Genomic DNA, 12828 nt, shown 5'->3' with positions numbered 1-12828 from the left:
CTACTCCTCCTCTAAAAGCAAACACGCTCTTCTCCTCTCCTACCTGGTGCGAGTGGACGCAGCCCTGCTTAGCCATACCAGGGAATTCTTGAAAAGCCTGCGCCGCACTGTCGCCTTTTTTTATAGTGAGAGCAGAGCTCTGTTTGCTCGGGGAGTTGAGGCTGTTAGCTACGAGTAATCCCACCTGGTGAGGTTGACAGGCTCGTGTGATTTGTCCAGGGGGTGATTTCATCATGTTTCACTCACAAATCGCAGCTCCGAGTGCAAGAAGCTCCAGGCATCATCGCTCGCTACGCCCTCCCCCCAAACGCACACCCGCGCGCTTTTATGTGGTTTCCTCTGGCAGAACAGGACTCGCTTGTGCCGCTGCGGCCAAGAGCTGTTCCTGCTCGTTTTATTCTCCTCACAAAAGTAACATACTTAAAAGAGAAACCAAATGCGGCTCCATCTGGCTCAAAGAAGAAGAGGGGGGAAGCTCGCTGGGGGCAGCGCGTTGCAGATCTCCCGCTGCCACCCCCAAAAGCGGCCCGGCCGGTGTCAGGTGTGGCAGCCCGAGGGGCTCGACCCGGGGCGCGCCCGCCGCCGCTGCCCTCCACGGCCGGCCGGGTTTGGGGAGCGCCCGGCTCGTTCTCCGCGGGGGCTCCCCAAGTTCCGCACTGGGCTGCGAGCAGAGACCTCTCGAAACTGGACACACCTTCAGAGCTGGGGGCAGGGGGGCATTTTTCAACCGTGTTCACCCGTGCTGCTGTGGCAGGCCAAGGCTCGTATCGATGGAAACACGAGCAGTTTCATGTGAATAGCTGGAAACCCCCCACTTCCAGAAAGGAAGGGAAATGACACGTTCCCTCTGCCCCACATTTCCCCATTTTCATCAACAACAGAAAACTTGGCTGTTTGGATAAGCACTTTTATTTACAAAGCAAATGATAATGCTGAACAGAATTACGGTTCAAATCAGTGGCTTAAATATTATTTGCCAAGGCAAATTATTTACCACTGTAGTTTGCCACTTTTTTTCCTCTGATGAAAGCTTCTTTCATGAAAGTGTTTACTAACAATTACATTTAAAGGGACAGAGGCAAGGTTTGTAAGCTCTCGGGTGGACTGAGCTTCCCTTGGGACCTGTCCCATATTCTATACTGGCATTGAAAGACACAGTACAGTTTTCTTTAAAATATTTTGCAGTATTAAACACATACAATTTTGAACTTTGTTTAGAGGTAACTTCTACCTGCTGAAATAACTCCCCCACCATGTAGCTTTACAGGACAGAGTCTAAAAATCCCTTCTCTTTGCCGCCCGACTGTCACCCTGCCAGCCTTTGCTAGGACCTGATCCTTTTTTATGCAGTTTCTTAACCGAAAGTGGCTCCATTGTGCAGCTGCAACTTTGCATTGCAAGGCTCGAGGCAATGTAATTAGCTTGAAAATTCCTACACGAGGACATTGTATCCGTTTTCCTTGCACAAACTGAGACTATGTATTCAAGACCCATCTTCTAATAGTCCCTTTATCACTATCTGGGGTGAAAAAAAAAAAAAAAAAAAAAGTTGCAATAGGCACTATTTTTCTAGCAAAAAGCTGTGCTTTTTGCTAGAAAGGTCTAAAGAAAAGAAATCATCAATGGTTTTACTATACAATTCTTTGCCCTTAGCCTCTGGTACAGCCTCTGTGGTTAAGCAACTTCATCCCCAAACACTAGGTAAGTACAGCAGTGTGTGACCGCAGCAGAAGGGAAACCTAAAGTGTCACAAGTGAAACTGCTCAACGGTGTTGCCTATGTATCTTAACTAATGGAGTTCATGGTTTCAGAGCAAAATATGGGAATCAGCAGCTCCAAACTCTCCACCAGGCTAGGACCTTTGGATCACCAAGGAACTAAGGCAAAACACAGCCGAATTTCAAGCCAGGTGGACAATTTTGCGTGCTCAAACTGATACATGAAGTCTCTTGAGAAGCTCTCAATTTCAGTCTTTGCTGTTCCTGCATATCTTCCTAACACACAGGTCCTCAGTTTTTTTGGAAAGAAAGTTCCTACATTTGTTAAAAATGGCCATTCAGAAAAAAACCCTTAACAAAGAAAACAAAAAAATACACCATTATGAATGACTTCTACCGATTCAAGCATACATATTTCATTCTTCCATTCATGTAACATCTCTGGAACTTGTAAACTTCACAGTTTTACATAAATGGAAGAGCTTATTTTATGTGTTCCTAGTCCATGCTACAAGTATATAAAATTAATTAAGCTCATTTGTAATGTTCTTTAGAACTACAGATGATGACTCTGAAATGGCTAATCTTTTTCATCTGTGTTATGTAAGACATTTTCTAGTAGCTCTGAACTGAACACAGTCAGATGCACAATGTTCTTTTTGTCACAAGGATTGTGCCTGAAGCTATCCCACAGATTCAAAAGGAATTTATTAGCATAAACAAAGTGTAATAATTTTGTTCAGGAAAAATTTCACTGGCAACTAATTTTTCAGCAACTAATTGCCATTTTGCTAATCAGAAAATAAAGGACTAAAGTTGAAATAATGTGTTCCTGGCCCACGAATTCGGCAATTCAGCGGAAGTTTTAAGGCTTAAATGAAACACATTAAAAACGAATTTTAACAAGATCATCAGAATATGAAATGCCTCTTCGTCAGTTTTTGTGCATAAAAATTGTCCTTTGGCTTTTCAGGTTTGTATGATTGTTTAACACGGGATGCAAAGCTTACAACGAGGCACCAGATGGCGCCTCACAGGAGACGTTCGTGCTGTGCCATTTCCAGTTACAAACATTCACAGAGTCGCAGAAAAAAGGTTGGAAAAAAGCATTAAGATCACTGAATCCAAACCCATATCCACCACTAAACCACGTCCCTAAGTACCACACCTAAACGTCTTTTAAATACCTCCAAGGATAGCGACTCCATCAGCTTCCCTGGGCAGTTTGACAACACTTTCTGTGAAGAAATTTTTCCTAATATCCAGTCTAAACCTGAGGCCATTTTGTCTCATCCTGTTACGTGTTACTTGGAAGAAGAGAACAAACTCCACCTGGCTGCAGCCTCCTTTCAGGCAGTTGTAAATAGTGATAAGCTCTTCCCTGAGCCTCCTTTTCTCCAGGCTAAACACCCCCAGCTCCCTCAGTTTCTCCTCATCATGTGCTCCAGACCCTCCTCCAGCTCTGTTTCCCTCCTCTGGACATGCTCCAGTTCCTCAATGTCCTTTTAGAAGTGAGGGGCTCCAAAGTGAACCCGGGACTCAAGGTGCAGCCTCCCCAGTGCCAGCTCACTGCCCTGCCGGCCGCACTGTTCCTGATCCAGGCCAGGATGCCATTGGCTGCCTTGGCTACCTGGGCACACACTGGCTCATGTTAGCCACTGTTGATCAGCTCTCCCAAGTCCTTTTCTGCTGGGCAACAAACTGACTGAGGGTGCCCTCAACCCCCTTTTCATAAAGATATTAAACATAACTGACCCCACTACTGAGCCTTGGAGACTGGACACCAACTGGATTTAACTCTATCACCACTCTCTGGGCCCAGCCATCCTGGCAGTTTTTTAATCCAGTGAAGAGTGCACCCATCTAGCTCATGAATAACCAATTTCTCCAGAAGAATGCTATGGGAAGTGGTATCAAAGGCTATTCCATAGAGTTAATATAAGCAAGGCAGTACTTACAGTCTTACATAAACTCATTTTTCTTGAGCAGTTTTCTAATGAGAAAAGTAATGCAGAGAAATCAAGTATGCTGGCTGAATCAGAGGTTGGGGATGGAGTGGAGTGCAATAAAATTAGCCTTTTTAGCTACTCCTGGCAACCTTGCACTGGATGCTGGAGGTATGGGGTGACTGGGGGACCAGGGTGAAAGCCTCCAGGAGGGTTGACAGCAACATGAAAGACAGAAAGGTGAAGGACTTCTCTATAGTGCCTCAGAGCTCCCGTCCTCCCAAACACAGCACCCACTTATAGTTGTGGCCAAGAAAAACAGTCAGTTGAGTGCACAAAATAGCAATTTCAAGGAACAAAACCTTTGGACAAACCATAGAAATTCAAGTTGTATCCACATCCGTCGTACTCAGGTATAAGCACTGGGAAACCAAATGAACTTCCAACAGTCAGAGTGAGCATGGGAAGAGTTGAGTACCTTACTGAAGACACCCTGAGTCTTAACAGAGAGGCACAACATATCAAGTAGAGCTGATTCCTGTGTATAAAGGACTTTAAACCACATTTTTATTACAGACTCAGAGAATACTTAAAGTTGGAAGGGACTACTGCAGCTCATCTAGTCCAACCTCCTTAATCAAACAGGATTCCCTAGAGCACATTTCTAAGGATGGTGAGATTATCCAGAGAAGGAGACTCCACAGCCTCTCTGGGCATCTTGTTCCAGCTTGCTCCAGTCACTCTCACAGTAAGTTTTTCCTCACATTCAGGTGGAACTTCAGAAGGCACAGGACTGACTACCAGAAGCTATGCCCTCTGCTACCCCATGAGCCTGGGGAGACCCACAAACCAGGCTGTGCTCACATGAAAGTACACCCTCCTCACCGCAGTTTCTCAAAACACCACCAGTCTTCAATTATCTGTCTGCTCATCACTGCCCCGAGGGGAATGGTATGCAAATCATAGTGCCTGGTGCCCTGGAGGGCTGTGCTGAGGACGACTTTCTTGGCCAAAAAGACCCATAAAGCAGTGCCAGACCCTCAGGGACAATCATGGACAAATTAAAGTCTTCAAAATTGCAGTTTGCTGCGGCCCAGCCCCTGAAGCACCAAGTGCCTTAGGCACATACAGGCCCATCAACATTTCTGAGCATCCTGTATAATGCCTGCAGGGTTCATAGGGCTGGGTGGAGAGCACCCAGATACAGCCAAAACTCACTGAGTACCACCACCACAGCACGTCGACCAGCAAAGCATGCTGCGCCCCTCCTCACCTCACCTCACCTCACCTCACCTCACCTCACCTCACCTCACCTCACCCTCATGTACGTGTCCTGCTCAAAACACAGTGGGTTCACCCCTGGCTGAGTCTGAGTTCTGCTTGCCCAGAGACAGAAGAGGAAACACTGGCCAGGGGAGGACCCGAGTCCCTGTCTCTGCTTGACTTATGTAAAACGTTTGTATACTCACTGGGATGACTGAAATGCTGGTGAGCAGCCTGGTGAGAAAAAGGAGGACATAATGCAGTAGAGAATAAATTTTCTCACACCCCACATCAGATACAACAGCTTCAGCGGTTCAGTGAGGGCTGTGGATTTGGTGACAGCACTGCAGCTCCAGAAGCTGCCTATGATGCCTGTGGAGGGGTCTTAGCCCAAGTGCACCCTCCACTCACAATCCCCATTTGTGGTGGCACAAGCAGAACAAGGTTTATAAGCCAGGTTATGTCTTTTAGCAGGAGAGCTAGGTCAGCTGGAAAGAGGAGAAGAGTTTTCAGTGACCTGGAGAAAGCTTTGGGTGCTTGAATGCTCATCTCTCTCCCAGCAGTACCACAGCTAATACACCACCCACTCCAACGCAGGGTATTTCACCTCTCACTGCGAGCCACACACAACAGCAGTACTAACAGCAGTTCCATATCTATGCCTTCCTCATCGTCAAAGAAACTAACATATACCCAATTCGTTTCTAGACAATATTACTATTATGAAGCAGCTCAAGCACTTCACTAAAATGCACTGAGAATTGTATTTCTTGAGGTAGTCATATAAAAAAATTCTAGCAACTGCAGAATAAAAACTGTTCTGTGATGAAAAATCTTCAGGCAGAATATGAAGGAGTGAAACATGGAGGCACAGGGCCCATATGTGTTTTTAGCACAGCCCATAAAAGCTGTCTATTCAAGTCCTCACTCTTGTTTTCCAATGCTTGATATGGGTGTCACAGGCGCCCATTAACAGCTTTACATCGGTCTTTTTCAAAGAGCTGTAGATTTTAGTGGTGTGAAATCCACCCGCCTACCCCCCAGACAGCAGTCTGGAGGTTTCAAGGGCCTTGCATGGTACCTTGCATATGCCACACACAATCACTGTTAATTTATTTGAATTTTACAAGTGATACAACCTTTTACATCTCACAAAAGCCATAACCTCTTAAAAATAATGAATTAAAGCTAAATGAGAAAAAAAATTCCAGCTGACAAAAAGCTAACAAACAACAGTGAAAAAAGCTGAACAAAGATCAAAAAAAAAAGCCCACAAGGATGGGAAAACTACTTAAGGATGTAAAAAGCAGGTTTTCTAGACTTCAAATAATCTTTCCAGTGTCTTTTTCTAATTTTTATGTACATCCTTTAACATGTTCAAACCTTTCTAGTAGAATATTAGCTTTGAATCTCCTGGGTATATAAAACTTCTTGTGAGGACTTCTACAATAACCCTGTAATATATCTCTCTGACTTGATTACATTTACCCTCAGCTCAAACTCTATTTTGGCACATTTTCAAGGTCAAGGTTTGGATATGATTAAAAATTTCCAAGTGCTAGTCTCTCCCCTACAAGTAAAATGTGGATATAATTAATACTGTTTACTTTGTTTTCTTTGCAAACAAGAGTTTCTGTTTGTTTGAAATACTTTTTTTCATGTTTTCAGCACTTGGATCAAAAAAGAAATATTTTAATTAATATCTTTCTGCTAGTTAATCTAAAAAAAAAAAAAAACAACTCCAAACCACTGATATTTTCAAAACAGCAGAATCCTATTTGATTTCAGTTTAAAGAGATATGTCCCTAAGAGTATTGTTCTTAACTGGCTTGCAGCTGGGGCTTTTTTTGCAGCATCAGTACTTCAGAAAGATCAAAGTGGGGTCAGGCTGGAAACAGAGGATTGCCACACAAGTGGGGACATGCCTTCAGGTGGGCACATTTTCCTCCTGGCTCTATGCATAAGAGGCATCGAAGGCTGAAGAACTGGCTGCTGTTATGGTGATGTGTGTTTCCACCTAAAGCTTTTTTTTTGGCATGATAAATAAATGTATGAACATAGAACAGACCTTGGGAGTGTTGCAGTCAAGACAAGGAAAAAACCAAACAGCTGGGGCTTGAACCTACTTCACATGAGCATGAGCCTGACTCAAGCAAATCTATTTTATTTGCATAAGGACTACAGGTCTACACCACTAAATGCAATCTGTCCAACACAAAGAGAAGGAAATCCTGAAGAAATTAGGACAGCTGATGAAGAAGAGATGTTTTCTTAAAGAGAAAAACAACAATTATTAAACACTGCCTAAACTGCCTGATCTGATTCACTGACCACATGAACATTTATGTGGCAGAAGATATAGCAGGAACTGTCCAGGCTTTTGTTCATAGAAAATTGCATAAAATGGGGACACAGCTAACGTGTTAATAAACTTAATCCCATCTATAGCCCTTTTTTGAGTGTACTGATTTATCTCATAGTTGAAAGACACAACTTTTAAAGCTATCCCTAGTTGTTGAGAAGGGTGAGATATTTCAATACCTTGGAAATAACTGGCTTTTCTGGCCTTTTCCTTCAGAACAGAAATAAACACAGCAAATAGAATCCAGATACCTAATGTCTACCACCAGTCCTAGCAGACTGGCAAGTCCTTGCTATCTCTTCCATCCTCTCACCCCAGCCATTTCTAAAGATACACTGCAAATCAAAACAGGTTAAAAACTTCCCTTCCTTTGACAGGTTTTACACTTGGATGAGTTTCCTGCCCAGGTCCTCAGCCCTGGCAGTGGTGAGACACAGTGAGCTGCAAACTGCTGCTGCTGCCAGTAACTGAGGAGCATCCGTGGGCAGGGAATTGGGGAGGGGGCAGGGACAAGCTCTGCTGTCCCCCCACTCCCTCTGCTCCCAGGGGAGTGCTGTCACCTCAGCATTCACTAAACACCCTGCATTTCTTAATAGGCATCTGCTGCTGCCTGTTGTAATGGCAAAGCACAAAAGCATAAAACAATCGCATCTTGCTTTTGGGTCATTTCGGACAGATGGGCCACTTTCCAAGCATCACAAATTTTCCTCAGTTGAAACATGTCACCACAAGTTCAGTTGAAGGTCAGATTTTTTTTTCTGATTTCAGCTGAGTGCAAAGATGACAAATGTAAGTACAAAGGGAAAAACATCCTGTTGGAACAGTACTCCCTGTTTTCTACGGGTGAGAAAAGTATAGGCAACATTTTAACAACTAAACAATATGATCCATTGCTGAATGATTGTTTAAAAAACCCTTATCATAATGTGTAACTGAAAAAATTTCAAAGTCTGCAGGAATGCAATATAAAAATAATGAAGAAAAATGCTAGTAATCAAAAAAATGCAAGTCTGCATTGGTTTGCATAAGGATTATCAGGGGGTTTTAGGCAAATACTTTTTTCACTTTCTCAGCATAAAACTTTGGAAAGGAATGAAGTATTTTTTCTAATGGATTAAACAAATAACCTGCAGGGAAACTCAGGACACTTAAATATTAATAGATTTCTTCATTATTTTAAAGCAAATAATCTTACTGAGTTAAGCTTTGTTTAACTCATATTTTGTTTTTTTATTTAGCAAAACAAACCTTTCAGAAAGAAACAATTCATTGGTTTAGTGATTGCTGACTCCTGTAGACTAACAGCAGCTCTGCTCTGCTCAGCCTTCAGAGAAGGCTCCCTGCCCTGGTAAATGTCCTTTTCACAGCAGACAAGACTGAAACCAGCTTAAAATTATAGTAGTTGGAAATTTCCGTGGTAGAGACAGATGTTCCTGGGCATCCACAGAGAGCCTGCAAAACTATTTAATTTATTATCTTTTCACTGTCCATGGCTAACCCTTCTTCAAGACACTGAAACCAAACAGCTTTGATGGCAACACATGATCTAACCCATGTAAAAAAGACTTGAATAAACTACTGCTGTGGTGAAGACAGCAGGGACATCTCCTTCACCAGCTGCAGGGAGGGCCTCCAGTGCCTTCTGTCCCTGCTCAGATGTACAAGCTCAAAATTTCAGTCTTTTGGGAGAGGAGCAATACTATGCTTAAATCACCTTTAAAACAAAAAAAAACAAAACAAAACAAAACAAAAAAAAACCAAAAAACAAACCCTCAACACACTTTGGGCAAAGAAGCCAGGATGGATGATGGAAAGAGGCAAGGAGCAGCAATATGTTCAGGTGACAGCTGAAGTCATCAGAGGAGGAGCACCCCTACCCCTGTGTGAACTGAGTTCCCTTTGCACTGAGACAGAACAGGAGCACAAACTGCCTCTGTGGTAGCTTAAGCTGTGAAAGCTGGTTTGAAAATGGGTGTGGGACTATAATCTCATGTCCATACTCCTGCTTGCTGGGAGTCTAAGCCTGCTGAAGCATCTGCTTCATTCTGCAGGTAATTCCAGCGGGGTTTTGGAAGGTACTGAAGTAAAAAAAAAAAAAAAAAAAACACTAGGAGAAGTTTTATTGCTTCCTACTCTGATGCATTATGAGTAAAACAAGGCAAACTCCAAACCCCATTGTATAAGTGCAGGTGGAAGTACAGTCAGACTGCAGGACAGACGGCACAGGGGAGAGGCACAGGAAACTTTTGGAGAAGAACCAGATTCAACACACAAATCAGGCTCAATGCTGCCAACAGCAACTGCCAGGACAGCACAGTAAATGAAGGGCACCCAATACCCCACGACTGTCACAGCCATCTCCTGCCATCTGTGGGGAATGCTGGGCTGGCTTGGCAGAGCAATGGGAGGGCAGAAAAAGACATTTAGTGTTGAGGGTGAAAAGAGACAAAATATATTAGGAGAACAGAGCTTTGGAGACTCCAAAATGGAATCTCCTTCTTGTTCCTGCTGTTGTGAGTACTAGAAGGAGGAAAACATCCTTGTGATCTCAGCTCTATTGCTAAAGCTCTTTCAGTTGTACTCTACTGCACAAGTCCATTATATGTTAGAGAATGTCAAAGCAGTGGAGCATCGTTAGGTGCACTGAATTTATGTAGTCAAGCACAAATGACCTGGATCAGTGCTTTTGGACTTGGCAGCCAGCTGAGACTGGGACCCTTCAGGTTGTTTCTTGTAAGCAAGGACTTAAATTCTCTGGTACAATCCTGTCATTTACAAGGAATATACAAAGAATGCTGTTCCCCAGAGCAGGAAAGGAGTCCTGTTGTTCTGGAGATCCCAAAGGCACTTAAGGGCTTCTTACATCTCTCCCAGATGAAGCGTCATCAGCTCTAAGGGAATTCCACCCCATCTTACAGCATGCCCTCTCTCCAAGCTGGAGGGGTGACCTTTTCTGGGGTTTGCCTATTGTCTTCACTGCCATTTTAGCTGCTCAGCCTCAGCATAGAAAGAAATAAAAACAGGCATTTATGGGTGACGGCAACTTAATTATTTACAAAATATTGTTTCATCAGTACATTTTCTCTTACCCTCATAATTAGCATTTTCATCCACTGGATATCCAGTTTATGGACATGTTTATGTTTATGTTCATGTTCATGTTTATGGATGTTTATGATTGTCCCATTCAAAATTCATTGTGGGTGTGCAAAGAGCCTTTGAGGAATGCCTGAAACAACTGAGGAAGCCATACCTCAATTCTAGGGTCACCTGGTGCAGGTACCAGATTGCAGCCACATACTCATACTCTTCTTTCTCCAGAGATGGCTTTCTCCAGAGATGGCATATTTTCTCTTTATACAGCCTGTGAAGTCTTTAAGTACTGCACTGACCATCCTTCAGTGGTCCTGATACAGATGAGGGCCAGTTCCCACCATCCCACTCACATCTGAGCCCAGTGCTGACACACCAAACCATGGGCTGGTGCAGCTGGAGGGCACTGATTTGTTACAGTCCTTGCAGTTGCAATCACAGTTTCCCTGTCCCCTTCCCCTTTGGTAGCTCCAGCATTGAATTTGGTGCAGGGCTGGTCCCCCTTTGCTGCTGCCACAACACAGGTTCCTCACCACCATCCTGTTGCAGCTCCAAAAACCTCCAATTCCCCCTTTCTCCTGTCGCTGGCCAGAAAAGGTTTTCAAGCTGTCACATTCAGCAACAGCACCAGAGACATAAAGCTAATGCTACTTAAAATACTTTTCAGCAGGGCTAGATACACAGCAATAGGTTCAAATCCACAAATATCCTGTGGATAGTAACTCCCACCTTGGAATTCACTTCAATGTCTTTGCCCTTTTTAATGCTATTTGTCATGAGTGCTGGTGCATCCTGCTACACCAAAGTTTCCTGCCTCAAGGACAAAATTAGTCAGTCTGGGGCAATTCTGCAGAACCCGGTTGCTGTAGTCAACTAATTGAAAATTCAGGGTGTGGGATGAGGCGTCCCTGGGCTGTATTCCTCCCCTCTGCTTTGTCATGCTGTTTGCAAAACAGGTGAGGGAAGCGTTCCAATCCTGTCCCAGGTTTGCACAGGGGAAGCGTTCCAATCCTGTCCCGGGTTTGCACAGGGGAAGCATTCCAATCCTGTCCCAGGTTTGCACAGGGGAAGCGTTCCAATCCTGTCCCGGGTTTGCACAGGGTAAGCGTTCCAATCCTGTCCCGGGTTTGCACAGGGTAAGCGTTCCAATCCTGTTCCAGGTTTGCACAGGGGAAGCGTTCCAATCCTGTTCCAGGTTTGCACAGGGGAAGCGTTCCAATCCTGTTCCAGGTTTGCACAGGGGAAGCGTTCCAATCCTGTCCCGGGTTTGCACAGGGGAAGCGTTCCAATCCTGTCCCGGGTTTGCACAGGGCTCTCTGTAAAACCTGGAGTGATTCCCTGGATGGATGTGTCTGGGAACCAGTGGGCTAGTGCTGGCTGAGTGGATGTGCAGTCTGGCAGCCTCAGCAGCTCATCCTGCCATGTCCCAGCACCACCTCCACTGCCACAGGTGCTGGTATGGAGCCAGAAGCTTTAAACTTGGGATAGATCAAGAAGCCTGCATGAACAAAGCATTATTATCCAGGACAATCCATATATCCCAAGTTCTTTGAGCACCACAGGGATGAGAGGCAGGACCTCAGCTGAACGTGCCATTTACAGCAAGCAGCAGGGAATAGAAGTCTGTGAAGGGAATAAAATGTGACATTTCAGCGAGGGGGATGGGAGGCAGGTGCTGTGGGAGGGAGGACTTCAGGAACAGCCCTTGCCATGTCCCAGGTGTGTTTCTGGAGATTTCTACATCAGATGACATGGGAAGAAAAAATTAGGTTATGAACAAGGATGGGTTTCCAAGAACTCTTCAAAATAAAAAAAGGAAGACAAAACTGATGAAGAGCCAAGTGACAGCAAAGCCAGAGAGGTCCTCAAAACTAGAAGGCTTTCAGGTTCAAATCTTTAATTAGCCAAAAAAAGTTAACAGAAGAGCAGAGGGTGGGAATGCAGAAGCAGGTGCAGCAGTGGGTTTTGCGGAGGGGCCGAGGCTGCCATGGCACACACACAGCCCGTCCCCCCGCAGGCCGGGCCCGGGCCCTCAGCAGCCCCTCACGAGGCCAAAATGGCGGCGCCTCGGGTAGAACAAACCAGGGTAAAAAGCGCTGTGCAGGTAGTGCTGATCGAGGGGGAAAGAAAGAGAAACAGCTCTGCAGGCACCAAGGTCACCGGGGAAGGAGGGAGGAGGTGCTCCAGGCACCAGAAAATACCCGAGAGAAGCAGGTTTGTCCTGAATGAGCCTGGCCCATGGAAAGGCCCCAGAGCGGGGCAGGGAGATGGGTGAGAGGAGGGAGCAGCAGAGAGGGGCTCCTGCGGACTGGTCACCCCCCAGTGCTGCCTGGGATGGTGGGGAAAGGCGGAAGAACCAGGAATGAAGACCTGGGAAAAGGGGAAAGAAAGGTGCTGTTTCAATTTTTAAATTTGCTTCCCACTACCTCGATTTATTTTAGATGGC

General features: G+C 44.9%; 1 protein-coding gene across 1 annotated transcript in view; it reads right to left on the bottom strand.

Annotated features, from left to right (window-relative positions):
- Positions 1-232, bottom strand: part of ENPP2 (ectonucleotide pyrophosphatase/phosphodiesterase 2) — a gene marked incomplete at its 5' end in the record, with an annotated part of 56364 nt that extends 56132 nt beyond the window's left edge. The window contains one exon of the mRNA XM_084213102.1: positions 44-232. Within this exon, the coding sequence (XP_084069228.1) occupies positions 44-232 (189 nt within the window). The remainder of the gene's footprint in view (positions 1-43) is intronic.
- Positions 233-12828: the final 12596 nt, after the last annotated feature.

Source organism: Fringilla coelebs, assembly GCF_963513975.1.
Source record: "Fringilla coelebs genome assembly, chromosome: 1".
NCBI lineage: Eukaryota > Metazoa > Chordata > Aves > Passeriformes > Fringillidae > Fringilla > Fringilla coelebs.
Note: the sequence above shows the minus strand (reverse complement) of the source record. Positions and strands in the feature narration are given on the sequence as shown.